General features: G+C 50.5%; 1 protein-coding gene across 1 annotated transcript in view; it reads left to right on the top strand.

The window, feature by feature from the left end:
• TCF7L1 (transcription factor 7 like 1) overlaps positions 1–16,062 on the top strand; it is a 96,229-nt gene extending 80,167 nt beyond the window's left edge. Inside the window, exons 5-12 of the mRNA XM_065400051.1 lie at positions 1,352–1,484; positions 3,241–3,343; positions 9,072–9,155; positions 9,868–10,011; positions 11,256–11,415; positions 12,550–12,657; positions 14,426–14,486; positions 15,626–16,062. Coding sequence (XP_065256123.1) covers positions 1,352–1,484; positions 3,241–3,343; positions 9,072–9,155; positions 9,868–10,011; positions 11,256–11,415; positions 12,550–12,657; positions 14,426–14,486; positions 15,626–16,062 — 1,230 coding nt within the window. The remainder of the gene's footprint in view (positions 1–1,351; positions 1,485–3,240; positions 3,344–9,071; positions 9,156–9,867; positions 10,012–11,255; positions 11,416–12,549; positions 12,658–14,425; positions 14,487–15,625) is intronic.
• The last annotated feature ends 324 nt before the right edge of the window (positions 16,063–16,386 follow it).

The following is a 16,386-nucleotide window of genomic DNA, read 5'->3' as shown; positions in this document are numbered from 1 at the left end:
AAGCATCTGAATTTGTAAGCGCCACCAGCCCGCAGTGAATTGCACAGAGTACAGAATGAACAGCTGTTTGCCTTGTGGCCAAGTGGCTATGCACCCGGAGCGAGCAGCTCCTGGCCTGCAGGGCCCAAGTGCAACAGGACTCACAAGCAAACTTGGTGAGCTGGAGGAGCAGAGAGAGGGAACTGTCTACAGAGGAGGCATAGAAAGACATTGTGGAGTAGGCCACCAAATTAACATCCCTGATCTTCCACTTGAGGGAGCCAGTCACGTGATGGAGGGGCATCTAGGTGGGATGGATCTCTTTGTGACCACGCTAGTGGAGGCTGATGATTCCTCACGCACCCAGGGGTCGCTCCAGGGCAGGGGGACACAGTTGGAACTAGATAAGTTCATGGAGGATAGGTCCATCAATGGCTATTAGCCAGGCTGGGCAGGGATGGTGTCCCTAGCCTCTGTCTACCAGAAGCTGGGAATGGGTGACAGGGGATGGATCACTTGATGGTTACCAGTTCTGTTCATTCCCTCTGGGGCACCTGGCATTGGCCACTGTCGGTAGACAGGATAATGGGCTAGATGGACCTTTGGTCTGACCCAGTATGGCCATTCTTATGTTGTTATGTTGGGAGATGCAGACAGGCCAGCGTGATCGGGGCGTGGATCAGGAATGCAGACAGCTGGGAGCGTGGCGTTGGTGAGAACTGTTCGGTGACTCGCCTGCTGGTGTGAAGGTGGTGAGAGTGACACAGGATATCCAGACTGTGGAGGAGATCTCGGGCTGTGTGAGATCTGGGGTTGGTGTAACTTTAGAAATGGAGGACCTGATATGCCAGAGAGCTGAGTCTGTGAAGGGGGGTGACCTCCAGAGCATCCCACAGTATCTCTTTTTACAAAAACATAGTGAACTTTCCAGTAGTATATGAGGAAAGGAAATGCGCTATAGAGATGAAACCCTCCGTCTGGGTGCAGCGAGGGATTCTGGTGGATGCAGAGGCAGCAATTCTGGGATGCGTCATCCCTGCAGCTAAACTGCAGGTCAGCAAGGGTAAAACTTTCAAAAGCACCTAAGACCCACTTTCAAAAGTGGCTTTACTGCTTAGGAGCCTAAATCTCATTGAAAGTCCATGGGATTCAGACCCCTAAATGTCTAATTGACCTTTGAAAATGGGACTTAGCCATCTTTGATAATTTTACCCTAAATCGCTGTTGGACAGGGGACTTAGACTCCTACGTCACGTGGGTCCTTTTGAAATTCGTATCTGGATCCCTGTCTACCCTGCTCTTTTGTTTCCTTCTGCAGAGGATTCTGCATTTATTTTTCAAGTACAAATGTTTTCTTCCTTTTCTCTTGCAGTCGAACAAAGTGCCCGTGGTGCAGCACGCACATCACATGCACCCGCTGACCCCACTCATCACGTACAGCAGCGACCACTTCTCCCCGGGCTCGCCTCCTTCCCACCTCTCACCAGAGATTGATCCAAAGACGGGTGAGCTATTGGGGCACAGAAGCTGGGATGTAAGGGGGTTCCCAGAGTGAGTCGGTCAGACACAGGGACAGATGGGGCAGAGTCCTAGGATACTAGCAAGGGCCATAGAAATCTTTGGGCGGCTTCCCTTCCAGATTTGTGACTTTGCTGCAGAGGGTTTTTGACTTTCCTAACTCTTGCAATGCCATCTGGTACTAACTGTCTGACTCGAGGACCATCCTCCACAGTGAACTGCTGCTGCATCAGATTTTAAAGGAAAACCCACCAAATCCCACAAGCTACACAAAAGGGATCTGTGGTCCTGGCTGTGCTGACATTAAAGGAGCAGTTGGCTTTGGGAGATGCAAGACCCAGCTTGTCTGAGGATGCAGAGAAGCTAGATATACTTGGTAGGGGATGTACCTATGTACCTGTTGGCTGGGTTAGCTATGAAGATTGCAAGTTACCAAGCGATCCTGGCACAATACAGTGTTTATTTCTGGGTCAAGCACTTCCCATTCAGAGAGGATCCAGACTAGTCATGTCATTCCTGTCCTCACTGGACACAGCATGGGCAGCCTTCATCAGCCAATGTGCACATGAGGGTGTTTGACCTGCTGTTTGAGGGACCAGCTGTTAATTTGGCGATTCCTTGGCTAGATTACTTGGCCTGACACAGCCTTTCTATGGGAAGTGGTACACATGGTTCCACTCCCAGCTTTCCTCCACTTCTCCCCGCCCTGTCGGAAAACACTCCTAGCGAAGGAGTTGAGTGAAGCAGCAGTACGCAGGCCAACCGCCTGCAGGATGTTGGCTGAAACACACAGCTAGCATCGGACAGGGAACAGACAGCCTGGGACGGTTTTTACCATCAGACCCTTATCCATTCTCTTTGGCGAACATCTGGCCTGTTTCCACGTGACAGAGAACACTGGTGACAGTACAAAGGGGATATGCCATTCAGCTCAAAGCACTCTCTGGTGCACAAGCGATGGTCCCGTGTCTCTTTACCAGAAGAGCAGCAGTACACTTCAGATGTGGGAGTACCTACAAGTGCTCTCTCCTCTGACAACTGCAAAACCAGGACAGTAGGATTTTCCCTGTTGCCATCTCACCCACACATCGGGCTGGCTTGCCCATTATGGGGTACTGCACCCTCCCTGCTTCACTCACACCTAGGAGGAGCCTGACCCTGCATCTTGTCCAGGGCAGGGCTTGTAAAGACCTGGCTGTGGCCATGGGGCTTCTTGTTTGTGTAGAAATCAGCAAGTCCTCCGGTAAACCGATCTGGAGAGCTCACACCCTCTGAACCAATGTACTTCCCATGCCCCCAGCTTTCCCTGGCCCCTGGTAACCAGCACAAGGCAGGCAGTGCAGGGAGTGGGGGCAAACTGGGTAGTAGCTTTGAGTCTCATGTCCTGGCTGGGCAGCATTAAAGGTTGTTACGTGTGTGTGTAGGGGGCTGTCTTTCCTCCTTCTGCAGTGAGCTCTGTGCTCAGCCATCCTGCCTGGAAGGCCTCTTTGGGAAGAACATCTCCCCGTGTTGAGCAGACTGCCAGGAGAGAACAGCTCAGAGTCCCAGGACTAGCCAGGAAGAAATACCGCACCATGGTGTGGGAGCCTGCACACCCATTTACAGAGCACCGTCCCTGCGTTCAGTGTACTGAACTGGCGAGGTAGTGCAGGAGTGCCAGCAGTCTAGCCTGACAGCCGTGACCCCGGGATGCCATTACAGTGATTTAATGCCTGTTTTGTTTTGTTTTTCCCCCCATCATAGGAATTCCACGACCACCTCACCCTTCAGAACTGTCTCCTTATTACCCGCTGTCTCCTGGCGCTGTTGGCCAAATCCCTCATGCATTGGGCTGGCTGGTACCACAGTAAGGATCAAGATTCACCCTTTAACCTTTCCCTTCCTCGCTCCTCCTGCTTCTCACCTACAGTGGCAGATTTCCCTCTGCAAACATAGAATTCTGCACCTTTCCAGCCGACTGAATCGGAATTGCTGCTGCAGCTGGACCCTTCCCAGCTCCGTGCTGTTGTTACCTGTGCCTGCCGTGGATTGGACCAGGTTCCACATGCTTCGAGTGTCCACTGAGTTCCCTCTCGCCTCCACAATCACTATTTTTTTGAGATATTACCGACAAAAACTATGTTAACCTATAGTTGGAGAGTGGAGAGCACGTGAGTCATTTAGGATCAAATACCTTACAGGGCTCTTGTGGGTAGCCCCCAAAACAGCATGAGAAACCCAGGAAATTCCAAGTTTAACTTAAAAGAAATCCAAGCATGTTAAGGTCTGGAAATGCAGATAGGATATGCAAACAACCTTAACTCTGCCCTGAAGTGACACCATGTGATAGAATCATAGAAGCTTAGGGTTGGAAGAGACCCCAGGAGGTCATCTAGTCCAACCCCTTGCTCAAAGCAGGACCAACCCCAACTAAATCATCCCAGCCAGGGCTTTGTCAAGCTGGGCCTTAAAAATCTCTAAGGATGGAGATTTCACCACCCTCCTAGTGAAATAGTTGTTCCTAATATCCAATCTAGACCTCCCCCACTGCAACTTGAGACCATTGCTCCTTGTTCTGTCATCTGCTACCACTGAGAACAGCCGAGCTCCATCCTCTTTGGAACCCCCTTTCAGGTAGTTGAAAGCATCTGTCAAATCCCCCCTCACTCTTCTCTTCTGCAGACTAAATAATCCCAGTTCCCTCAGCCTCTCCTCGTAAGTCATGTGCCCCAGCCCTCTGATCATTTTTGTTGCCCTTCGCTAGACTCTCTCCAATTTGTCCACATCCTTTCTGTAATGGGGGGCCCAAAACTCGACGCAATACTCCAGATGTGGCTTCACCAGTGCCGAATAGAGGGGAATAATCACTTCCCTCGTTCTGCTGGCAATGCTCCTACCAGTGCAGACCAATGTGCCGTTAGCCTTCTTGGCAACAAGGGCACACTATTGACTCTCATCCAGCTTCTCGTCCACTGTAATCCCCAGGTCCTTTTCTACAAAACTGCTGCTTAGCCAGTCAGTCCCCAGCCTGTAGCGGTGCATGGGATTCTTTCATCCGAAGTGTGGGAGCCTGCACTTGTCCTTGTTGAACCTCATAAGATTTCTTTTGGCCCAGTCCTCCAATTTGTCTAGGTCACTCTGGACACTATCCCTACCTTCCAGCGTATCTACCTCTCCCCCCAGCTTAGTGTCATCTGTGAAATTGCTGAGGGTGCAATCCATCCCATCATCCAGATCGTTAATGAAGATGTTGAACAAAATGGGCCCCAGGACCGACCCTTGGGGCACTCCGCTTGATACCGGCTGCCAACTAGACATCGAGCCGTTGATCCCGACAATCTAGCCAGCTTTCTATCCACCTTATAGTCCATTCATCCAGCCCATACTTTTTTAACTTGCTGGCCAGAATACTGTGGGAGACCGTATCAAAAGCTTTGCTAAAGTCAAGATATATCACGTCCCCATATCCACAGAGCCACTTATCATAGAAGGCAATCAGGTTGGTCAGGCATGACTTGCCCTTGGTGAATCCATATTGACTGTTCCTGATCATCTTCCTCTCCTCCAAGTGCTTCAAAATGGATTCCTTGAGGACCTGCTCCATGATTTTTCCAGGGACTGAGGTGAGGCTGTAGTTCCCCGGATTCTTCTTCTTCCCCTTTTTAAAGATGGGCACTATATTTGCCTTTTTCCAATCGTCCAGGACCTCCCTCGATCGCCATGAGTTTTCAAAGATAATGGCCAATGGCTCTGCAATCACATCAGCCAATTCCCTCAGCACCCTTGGATGCATTAGATCCGGCCCCATGGATTTATGCATGTCCAGGTTTCTAAATAGTCCTTAACCTGCTCTTTTACCACTGAGGTCTGCTCCCCTCCTCCCAATACTGTGCTGCCCAGTGCAGCAGTCTGGGAGCTGACCTTGTCTGTGAAGACCGAGGCAAAAAAAGCATTGAGTACTTCAGCTTTTTCCACATCATCTGTCACTAGGTTGCCTCCCCCATTCAGTAAGGGTCCCACACTTTCCCTGACCACCTTCTTGTTGCTAACATACCTGTAGAAATCCTTCTTGTTATCCTTCACATCCCTTGCTAGCTGCAACTCCAATTGTGCCTTGGCCTTCCTGATTACACCCCTGCATGCTCAAGCAATATTTTTATACAAAGCTGTTGCCAAACTGGATCAGCCTTGTGGTCCATCTAGTCCAGCATCTTGTCCTTAACTGTGACCAGCACCAGATGCATTACAGGAAGGTGCATGAGACGCCACAGCAGGCAGTTTTGGGATAACCTGATCCCCCAGTGTAGTCCCTAATCGTTAAAGAATGGGTTAAAACTGAAGCTTAAGATTACTATCCCTCCCAAGATGTTTGTATAATTAATTATTCTAACTCTGGTTTCTCTTGTTCATTTATATGCCCAATCCCATTTTCTATCTTGCTAAATTCCTGGCCTTGAAGACTTCCTGTGGCAATGAGTTCCACAGGCTAATCACATGTGGAAAAAGTATTCCCTTTCATCAGTTTTGAATTGTCCACCTTTCAGTTTTATTGAACTGTCCCCTTGTTTTTACGTTATGAGGTGGGGAACCAATGCCAATCATTTCCGTCTCTCTTCGTAGGAGAGCTTTTACCAGGCCCTTAATCATTCTCATCACCCTTCTCTGAACCCCTCTAGTTCTGCAACTTCCTTTATCAGATGGGGTGCTCAGTGCGGCACACAGGATTCAGATGAGGCTGCCCCATTAGTTTCTGTAATGGCTTTATAGCATTCTCTATTCTTCTCCATCCCGTTCCTTATGCAGCCTAGCATCCTGGTTACTTGTGTGACTGCAGCTGCACCTGGAGCAGAGCTCTCCATTGCGTTTCACACACTGAGAGACCCAGGGTCCTTTTCTGAGTTGATAAGGAGTATGAAAGTGTTTCCCTTCAATAGCTATTACTTTGCATTTATCAATATTGAACTTAATCTGCCATCTTGTTGCCCAGTCACCTGAATCTGAAGTTCCTCACAGTCCTGTCTGGATTTAACTGAATACCTTTGTCATCTACAGATTTTACCCCCTCACTGTTCACCCCCTTTTCCTGACCATTAATAAATATATTAAACAAAACTGGCCCTGATACAGGGCCTTGTGGCCCCTGCTTTTAACCTTTTTTTGTCCACTTATTCCTGCTTTTTCTCATGCAACTTTTTGATCTGTGACGATGTTTTGCCTCTCACCCCATGTCAATTTAGCTTCTGTAGTAGCCTCTTGAGAGACTTTGTCAAAAGCCCTTTTCAAAGTCTAAATGAATGTCATCTTCTCCTTTATCCCCTACCTTATGGACACATTTAGAGAATTCCAACAGAAGAGTGAGACGCAGTTTTAGTGAGACACAATTTTATTTCAGAGAAACCATGTTGGTTAGACCCTAGCATGTCATGCTCGTCCACGTTCTATTATTCTGTTTTCAATTATTGTTTCAACAAATTTACCAGGTACAGATGTACGGCTGACAGGTCTGTTATTCCCCAGATCACCCTTAGAACCTTTTTAAAATACAGGTATAACATTTACAGCCTTCCAATCCTCTGGTACAGTAGCTGCTTTTAATGAGAGATTGCGTAACTTTGCTGGCAGCTCAGCCACTTCATACTTGAACTCCTTCAGAACTCTCGCATGGACCATCTGGGTCTGGTGACTTGCTTCTTAAACTATCAATTTATTCCAGCACCTCTGCTTCTGACACCTCAGTCACTAATAGCACCTCATCCGTATTACCAGGCAAGCATGGGACCAGGATGGGTCTCTCTCCGACACTGATACCAAAAAAGTCATTTAGCGTCTCAACAATGCCCTTATCTTCCTTAATTGTGCTTTTTAAACCCTGATGATCCAACAGATCCACCAGTCCACTCGTAGGCTTTCTGCTTCTGATTTACTTATAGAATTTCTAGTATTTGATCTTTATACCTTTAGTGCTCTGCTTTTTGAAATCCATTTTAACCCTCCTAACCCTCCTTCTTATATATTGCCTCCCGTAACATCTATGATGATGCATTTTAGTATTTGTGATTCCATATTGGATTAAATTGATATTTAAAGACACAAGATTTTTTTTCTCTTCCTTATTGTGTCATACAGGGCAGACTACGGTTGTTTGGGATCCCTGTGCATTCTTATTCCGTAAAATGTTCGGATTTCTTTTAAATTTAATCTTACATTTGACTTTTGGGGGGGTTAGAGTGCTTGTTTTTGTCATCATTACAACAGCTCTGTAATGTATTTTACCCTGAATTGCTAATAACAGATATGCGTAACCATGACTCCCTCTTAATGTAATTTTGTGGGTATTCCTTGGTCTTTAAAAAACTTATTAAAAATTGCATACCTGAACCCTAGCCAGGAACCCAAAATAACATTTCCATGTGATATTTCTAACGATTTGAAGATGTACAGTATCAGCCTTCCATATATAAGTAAACTTTCAGGGGAAGAGTCACTGGTATGCTGTTGCTACCTTCGGCTGTTCTGGAGCAGCACAAAGCAGCGTGAGCATATAGGCCAGGTGAGCTGGCTTTGTGGGGGCTTTGCATCACCAGAGCAATGCAGAGCAGCTGGGAAGGAACAGAACTGTTTCTCTCTCGCTCGTATAGTCCGGCGTGCGTGCGCACGCACACACACACACACACACACCTTTCGAAATGGCCACGTTCAGCTGTTCTCAGCGGCATCAAGGCCCCATGCTGCCCTCAGTTAAGATGCCCTCTTTTAAAAATGGCCACCACTTCCCATTGTTCCTGGTAGAAGTGAAGCCAACGTGTCTTTGGGGAGAAAGTAAAACCCCTATGTTGTGGGTGTCAGGAGGAGGAAATGAGCAGGTGGATAGAGGCAGGAGTCATCTTTGCTAAGGGCAATCTGTGGCTTCAGTCCCCTAGGAACAATCGGAGATGGTTGCCATTTGGAGAAGGGCATTTTCAGAGCAGGGGTAGCCTTTTTTCTCAGTCCCCTTGAGAACAGTAAGAGATGGGTAGCATTTTGCAAAAGGCCAGTTCTTCGTGGATGAAGTAGAATGTTATTCTTCAGCCTCTGCTGAAGAAGAAACTTTCAGTTGTGGAGAATAATGGGGAAAAAATTATCAGAAACCCTAAACAGATTCTTTAGATGTAGCCTATGAACAAGATTTCAGTAAGTTTTAACTGTGCGGGAGGTTTGAAGAGTCTTGTGTTGTTTTATTGTTAAGATAATTCAAGAGACACTCAAAAAGGACTGAGGGAGCTTCAGTTCTTGACCCATTTTAAAGTTGATTTGAACTCAAAAAAGTTATGGATTTACTTGTAAATTCTCAGAAAACATATTCTGTGTTCAAAGAGTAAGTGCTTTAATTTTGTGCAGGACATGCTGTATTTGGCATACCTAACAAAGAAGGGGACTCCTGCTTTAAGTACAAAAGTCAGCCTGAAGTACAGAGCTGTGACGGGCATCTTCAGAACATAATCAGAGGGGAACTGGTTCTTGTGGCTTCCCTGTGTGTGATGTTTTTTCTTCCTTTTGTGCTTCTAGTAAGGACTTCTCTCCCCCCCCTCCCCGCCCCCCTTGCTCTTCCATTTTAGGCAAGGACAGCCAGTGTACTCCATTCCCCCCGGGGGATTCAGGCACCCATACCCTGCCCTAGCTATGAATGCCTCAATGTCCAGGTGAGTCCACATTGGAGTGGAAGGGATGTTGGCAGGGGTAGGGTTCAGTCGGGATTAGAACTAGAGAGTGCAAAAGATTAACAAGACCCCCAGTGCCAAGCAGACAAACCCCCTTCCCTGTAGAAGCAGGGGTTGTGGTTATTGGGGTCTTCCTGGAAGAACATTTGTGCTGAGCAAATCTTCAGTAAGCAGATCCTAAACCATTTAGGGGTTTAAAAATGAAAATCCCACCTGGTAGCTCTCAGGGAGTGTGTGTGTTGTCAGCGGGAGAGCCTGTGCTCTGCACTGAAGCGATGGCAGATTCCCATGGAGAGTGCATTTCAATAATCCAGGCTTGGGCTGGGTAAGCGTGGCAAGGTTCTACATCCAAAAACCACCTTCATCCTACCAGGGGTAGCTAGAAGCTCTCAGAATCCGGCAGGGACCCAGGCCCCTAAATTGTGGGAGGCTGATTTAATCCTCACCAGCCCTTCTCACACTACCAGCATTAACTGTGTCTTATGTGGACTCATTTCTCAGCCAGGAGTCCAGCATCTGTCGACACTGGGTTATCTGCCCCCTGCCATGGGGAAGGTGTGGCCAAGGGGGAGGGCATGTACCTGTGGGTGGGGTGTGAGGAGCTGGGTACAGGGAGAGATTTGCACTGTGTGGCTGGGGCTGTTGCCTTTATTTGTAACGTCTGCATCCTGCTTTTCTATTTCCCATGCTGCAGTCTGATGTCCAGTCGGTTTTCCCCCCACATGGTCCCGCCTGCTGCGCATGGCCTCCACCCTTCGGGAATCCCACACCCCACCATCGTCTCACCCATTGTCAAACAGGAGCCCACGCAGGCCAGCATGAGCCCCGGAGGGAATTTGTAAGTAACTGAGCAGCACAGCACCAGCTGGATGGGACAGGTGACAAATGGGACAGGGATCTGTACAGCCCAGCCTGGCTGTCCTGAGTGGCCTAGATCTCTTGGTGAACTGGGTGCAGACAAGCAACATGTGTTTCAAAATAGCACGGTCACACTTCTAGGAACAAAGAATGCAGGTTACACGTATGGGCTGGGGGATTGCATCCTGGAAAATGACGACTGCGAGAAGGACTTAGGGGTTATGCTGGGACTCACCAGTTAACGAACGTAGAGGTTTTTCTACAAGATCTGCTCTAATTCAAAGAGGAATTAGTTCAGGGCAGTCCTATGGCCCGTGTAATGCGGGAGGTCAGACTAGATGGTCACAGAGGGTCCTTCTTCCCTTGCAATCTATACGTCTGTTTTAACACAATAGCTGGGCAAGGCAAGCTCTGTGGTGACGGGAACAAGAAAGGCTTGTTCACTAGACTTTCCTGGAAGCAGATGTTCCACGTGAATTCATTGCAAGTGCCAAGGAAGAGTTCTTCAGGAACTGCCTGGCTGTGCTCACCCCTGGTTATGGGCTGAGTTTATGCCAACTCTCTGGCCCTCTCCTTTGCGATGTCCCATTAGTTAACCCATGACCGACTAAGCAACTGATTTGCAGCTTTGTTGTTCCCCTGGTTACTACTATTTAAGTGGCTGGTTACCACCTTAGACCCCACCCTCCCCAGTGGATTACTGACAGGTACATTGATCACGCTGTAGCTGCTTGCCTCTTACTCCTTGTCTGTTGGATTTCTGCCTCTTTGACTTTCCATCGCTGCCCTTGCCACCATTTTCCTTCCTTCTCAGATCCGCCTTTCCTTCCCACTCCCCATTTTACAGCCCAGTGGGATGTTTTACATCTTCTCCCCTTACTGCGCTCTGCCAGCCTTGCGATCCTAGCCATCCCGCCTTGTGTGTCCACTCCCGATAAGCAGCCCCGCTCTCTCCTCTCCATCTTACCTGTGGTGTGAAAGACGTGCTGTCAAATCCACCTGCAAGAATAAAACCAGAGGGTGACATCGTCTGGACAGGCGTTGGTGTGGGGGAGGGGTCTGCATTCACCTTCTCCAGTAATAAGATGTGTCCCCCAGAGCTCTAGGTGTCTGGCGGTCATTACAAAGAGACACAACTGCACGCGGTGCAGCAAGGGGAAGCTCTTCTGCAGTGTGGCAACAGTGGGCGCTGCAGGTGTTTACTGGCCCATGTGATGGTTCCAGGAAATCCCCCGGCAGTGTGAAGAAAGAGGAGGAGAAAAAGCCCCACATAAAGAAGCCGCTCAACGCGTTCATGTTGTACATGAAGGAGATGCGGGCCAAGGTGGTGGCGGAGTGTACGCTGAAGGAGAGCGCGGCCATCAACCAGATCCTGGGACGAAGGGTAAAGACGCCTTCTCCTCTGTCCTTTCTTCCCCATTCCCTAGACTCCATGGGCCCAATTCAGAGGTGAGTCCAGACCCTGTCTACACTGCAGAAATTGGTGCTGGGGGCAAACACATCCAAGTCGTTTTGCCAGTGCAAACCCCTAGTGTAGGTGCGTGGCGCTGGGTCAAGTAGGCTGGCTCCCTCTGCCTGGATGGGTGGTGTGGGAGGAGGACCTGCTTTGGACCTGTGCAGCGTGTCTGCACTAGGGGTTGCATCAGGACTACACTGCTGCAGATCTCTTGAATGTAGACAGGGCCTTGGGCTCATTAGACAACCCCCTTCGACTCAGACTCCCGTCCGCTTCCCCCAAGGTGTTAATATATGCGCTTGCACATCCCCTCTGAGTCTGAGGGGCTGGGAGTGTAGAAGGAAAAGCAACATGTGAAGGGGGTAAGTGGGGCCCACCATAGGGGGTCACTGTTAGCTCTCTGCAATTTTCTACCTAGCCAGGTTCTCTTACTGGCATTCCCCCCTGTAGTGTCTAAGTGTCTCCCATGCAGAGCCCTGCTGTAGCCACTCAGCTGCTAACTGCAGCCAGGCCAGCCTGGGAAACGGGGAGCAGATGTCCCCTGTCACCTAAACACTGTGGAAAATCTGGCACCATGTCCTGCCTAGAGTGATCCAGAGTGTAGCATGTTTTCTCAGCTCACCAGCTGGAGGGATTGGGGCTCCTGGTTGGGAGCAGCATAGAAACAGGGAGCCTGGGCACCTATTGCCTGTGAATCCCACAAAGCTGACTGTAGACTGCACTGTCAGCCTGGTGGCAGCCCTGCTAGGACGTGGCCAGTGCACCTTGTGCTCCAGCTATTCTGGGCGGTGGGCGGCTGCCATCAATTAGAGCACCTCTGAGGTACACACTGAGCCCCAGTCCTGGGCTGCTGCTCCTGAGAGGTGCAGCACAATGACCCAGCAGCTTCACTGTCTTGCTGCCAAAATTCAGAGGAGCTGGTAAGGAGAACGACCACTTCCTCACCTTTGGGACCTGGGCTTTGGGCAAGGGACCCAGACTGGTGAGTTTCAGCCCTTTGTCGGAGGGTGGCGGGTAACCTCCCGCGAGTCTCAGCTCTGGCTCTCCTTTTCTCCTATCTAGTGGCATTCGCTGTCACGTGAGGAACAAGCCAAGTACTACGAGCTAGCCCGGAAGGAGCGACAGCTTCATTCACAGCTCTATCCCACTTGGTCTGCGCGGGATAACTATGTAAGTTGCCACCTCATGTAGCTGCTGGAGGGAAGGGAGATCAGCACACTGACTTATCCCCTCCACTGCAGGTGTCGCTGGGTGACAGTCTGAGGACTGCACTGTGCAGGAGGTCAGACTAGATGGTCATAATGGTCCCTCCTGGCCTTGTCAGTCTATGTATGAATCTAATCAGGATGTGGCCTCAAGGGTCTACAAATAAAGAGATGGGAAACTTGGGGCCAGTGCGGTGAGAGACCTAGGGAAGTAGCCACTGCCGCTCCCCTAGCCAGACTCAGGGTGGTCGTTGGATGTCTTGGGGGAGCCACGCCTGGATGTTGCTTAACCCCATCTGGAGGCAGCTGCCCTTGGTTCGCAACGCCCTGCTAACAGATGTCGAAGTTCATACAAAGGCAGCACACCCAACGTAGGGCTGGGTCGTGGGAGAAGTAGGCTTCTGGAAACCAAGGCGTTTCTTTCCAGGTGGGGTCGGGGAGAAAATGGGCAATAACCATCTAGGACTGAAGAGGGGACTACTAAGGAGAAAATGGGAAATGCCTTAATGAAGGGGTGGAATAAACTGCCCAGAGCAGGGCCCTGCCATTAGAAGGGCTGCACAGCGATGACACGCTCCTGGTGGGGTTTTTGGGGAGGTGCTGCTGTCTCTTGCACAGTGGTTGAAATGAAATCAGACGACCTTGCACGTGCAACTGCGTGTGAGGCATCAGCTCTCCTGTCTCTGCTTCTCCAGAGCCAGGAAGTGGCAGGTTCGATTGTCTGAGAGCTGGCCCCAGGCGCCGGATCGGGGAGACCCTTCTGGGGTGGGGAGGTGCGACGTTAAGGACTGTGCAGCAATAGGCCAAGAAACGTGCTGCAAGTGACGCACTTGCACTGGCCCCGGGCGGATGTGCTAGATGGCACCTAATGGGTCTGCTAATGTCCACGGTTGGGAGCCTGTGACCTGCCTCTAACCAGGGGCCTGTGAATGCTGATGCCAGACTTAGCAATAGAAGAGCAGCCCCCATTCTTGTTCCCTTGGAGTGGGCAAAACTGGCCCCCAGGGGCCGTCCATTGCGTCCTGCCCATGAACCTGCTTTGGTGGCCCTCCCTCTGCCTGCCCCAGCCATGTGACTGAGGTCAGCAGGACCCAGAAGGGGACTCGTGGCAGTGCACGCTGCGGATCTGGGCCGGGCAGGTGTTGTACTGTGGGCAGAGTAGTACACACAGAATAAATAGCACATATCGAAGGCAAGGTCTCCTGAACTGTCCCTGTCTGATTTAGCAGCCTCATCAAGCTGCTCTTCTGGGGTTGACCCTGGCTCAGAGTTCAAGGGGCCCCAGTGAAAAGGCTGTGATAAGCCCCAGGTTAATGCAGAAGTGCCTCATGCCCCCTTCTCCAGAGAAGAGTCTTGTTCCCCAATGTCTATTAACACTGCTGTTGCAGTAGTGCCAGCCCGGGTGAGCCCCACTGCACTAGACATGTAACACATGACAGGTCCTGCCCCAGGGAGCTTAGTCTAAAGAACACACCAGGTGTGGGGGGTATAATGAGACATGAGTGGGGGGTATAACGGTGTGAATTGTCAGTTCTCTGGATGGCTGATTTAGTGTCACCTCTTCCTGCTGCTTCTCGCACTGCTTGGTCAGTGCTCAGACCCTGGGGGCTGTTCCACTTGGTGCCCTGTCCTTATCCTGAGCCCTGCGAGTTCTTGTGGATCAGGGTGGAGAGAGGTTGGGGGGTTTACTGAGAGTCAACGACAAAAGCTGCAAATGGGATGGTCTTTTCCAGGGGAAAAAGAAGAAGAGAAAGCGAGAGAAACAGCCCCAGCAGCAGATCCAGGACACGGAGAGTAAGTACAGCCTGCTCCCCTCCTTTGGTCTGATATGGAGGGGAGGAAAGGCCATAGGGCCAGCAGATAATTCACCGACCATCTCTGTCCGTTTTAGCTGCCTCATCCAGTTAGAAAAGTGTAGCCCAGGAACGTGAGCATGATTTTCAAAAGCACCTGACTGCCTGAGGAGCCTCAATGGCCCTGAAATTCAATGGGATCCAGGAGCCTAAGTCATTTAGATGCTTCGGAAAAATGGCACCCTAGTGCCCTAGGTGAAAGCACACTGAGGTGCACAGTATGAAGTACTAAAGCCACAGTTAGTCTCCTGCACTGTGCTGTTGTTAAATGTCAGCAGTAGTACGTTGCTCTTTGCCCCACCTCGGCATGCTCAGAGTGGCTGTATCAGTGCGACTGGGGAGCAGAACGTTCAGCGCCCGACAACCTGCAAGTTGTAAGTACCTTAAGGTCTGGCCTCCTGGCCGAGTTAACTCAGGCTCTTAGGGGGGGTTGCCCCCAACCCTGTTCCCATCCCCACACACAACCCTCTTACGCAAGTGTGGTGGTGCTTCCAACCTGGGCTAGCTGGCTCATCTGGGGCTTGGGGTTAAGCCTAAGTGAGACTTTCACTCGGGCTGGTAGCCCACCTACTTTGTAGTGAGGACACAGGCTAAATCACTAGTGCTGACAGCCCTCCACTGCCCTCCCCCAGTTCCCCGTGTGCCCAGAAGAACAGACACGTTCTGCAATTCACTAGGAAAGAATCAGAGCTGTTCAGCTGACCGCAGTGCAAAGAACCAGGGCTGTGTCCCTGCAGTGCCCGCAGGGGAGTGCTGCACCAGTGAGGGGACACTTCACTTAGCCCAGGTGCAAAGCCCTGCCCAAGCTAACCGGGTGCTCACATCCAGGTGCCAATCACCCCAGTTAACCCTGCAGTGAAGATGTACCCGTGTTGTGCATTCACAGGTGCAGGCTCTTGAATTAGCATTGCCCATGAGCAACAACAGTCTGTTAATGAATCTGGTTCCAACCGCAGATGGGATTTGCACCTGCTATTTTCCAAGCCTGGGCAAACCCACAAAACCTAATCACAGGCCCTGGGGACCGGCTGACAGGGTCTTTGAAGTGTGGCTTACCGGTGTCTTTTCTGTCCCTTACAGGCTCTCTGGCCTCCAAGAGTAAAAAGCCATGTGTGCAGTACCTGCCCATTGAGAAACCCTGCGATAGTCCTGCTTCCTCCCATGGCAGCATGTTGGATTCGCCTGCCACCCCATCAACAGCCTTGGCATCGCCCGCTGCCCCAGCTGCCACCCACTCTGAACAAGCTCAGCCCCTCTCACTCACCACCAAACCGGAAGCCAGGGCCCAGCTGTCTCTCCATTCAGCTGCTTTTCTGTCGAGTAAGGCTGCCGCCTCCTCCTCCAGCCTTAGCAGCCCGTCGCCTCTTCTCTCCAGACCCATCCCGTTTGCCACAATGACCCACACGGCTCTCTTGACCTCGCCGCCTTCCTTTCCAGCTGCCCTTCCTTCCCCGCAGGCTGCCCTGGCCGTGCTGCAGGCCCAGCCGCTCTCCCTGGTCACCAAGCCAGCTGACTAAGGAGGAGCCGCCCTCCCCAGCCACCCCTGCTGTACATTGCTGAAGCCACAATCGAGATTCAAAAGCAGCCAAACCATTATTGGTCAATATTTGACCCTTTCTGAACTCTTTTGTAAGTGGACTCTGGAGGAAGGTGCTTTATGCTCGGAGCTGTTTCCAGTAGTCGATCTAAAGACCGTTTTTATTAAAAACAAACAAAAACCACGCGTGAGCCAAGGCCGAGTGGTTTGTTCCTGCCTCTGCCTCGGCCATGTGGACTTGTAAAGATGGAGCCTCTCTCTGCGGCATTTGCAGGGTGGTTGTCGCTAACTCTGAGCGGTGCCC

The sequence above is a fragment of the Emys orbicularis genome, chromosome 2 (assembly GCF_028017835.1).
Source record: "Emys orbicularis isolate rEmyOrb1 chromosome 2, rEmyOrb1.hap1, whole genome shotgun sequence".
In the NCBI taxonomy this organism is placed as follows: domain Eukaryota; kingdom Metazoa; phylum Chordata; order Testudines; family Emydidae; genus Emys; species Emys orbicularis.
The sequence above is the reverse complement of the archived record's forward strand: the minus strand, read 5'-3'. Positions and strand labels throughout refer to the sequence as shown.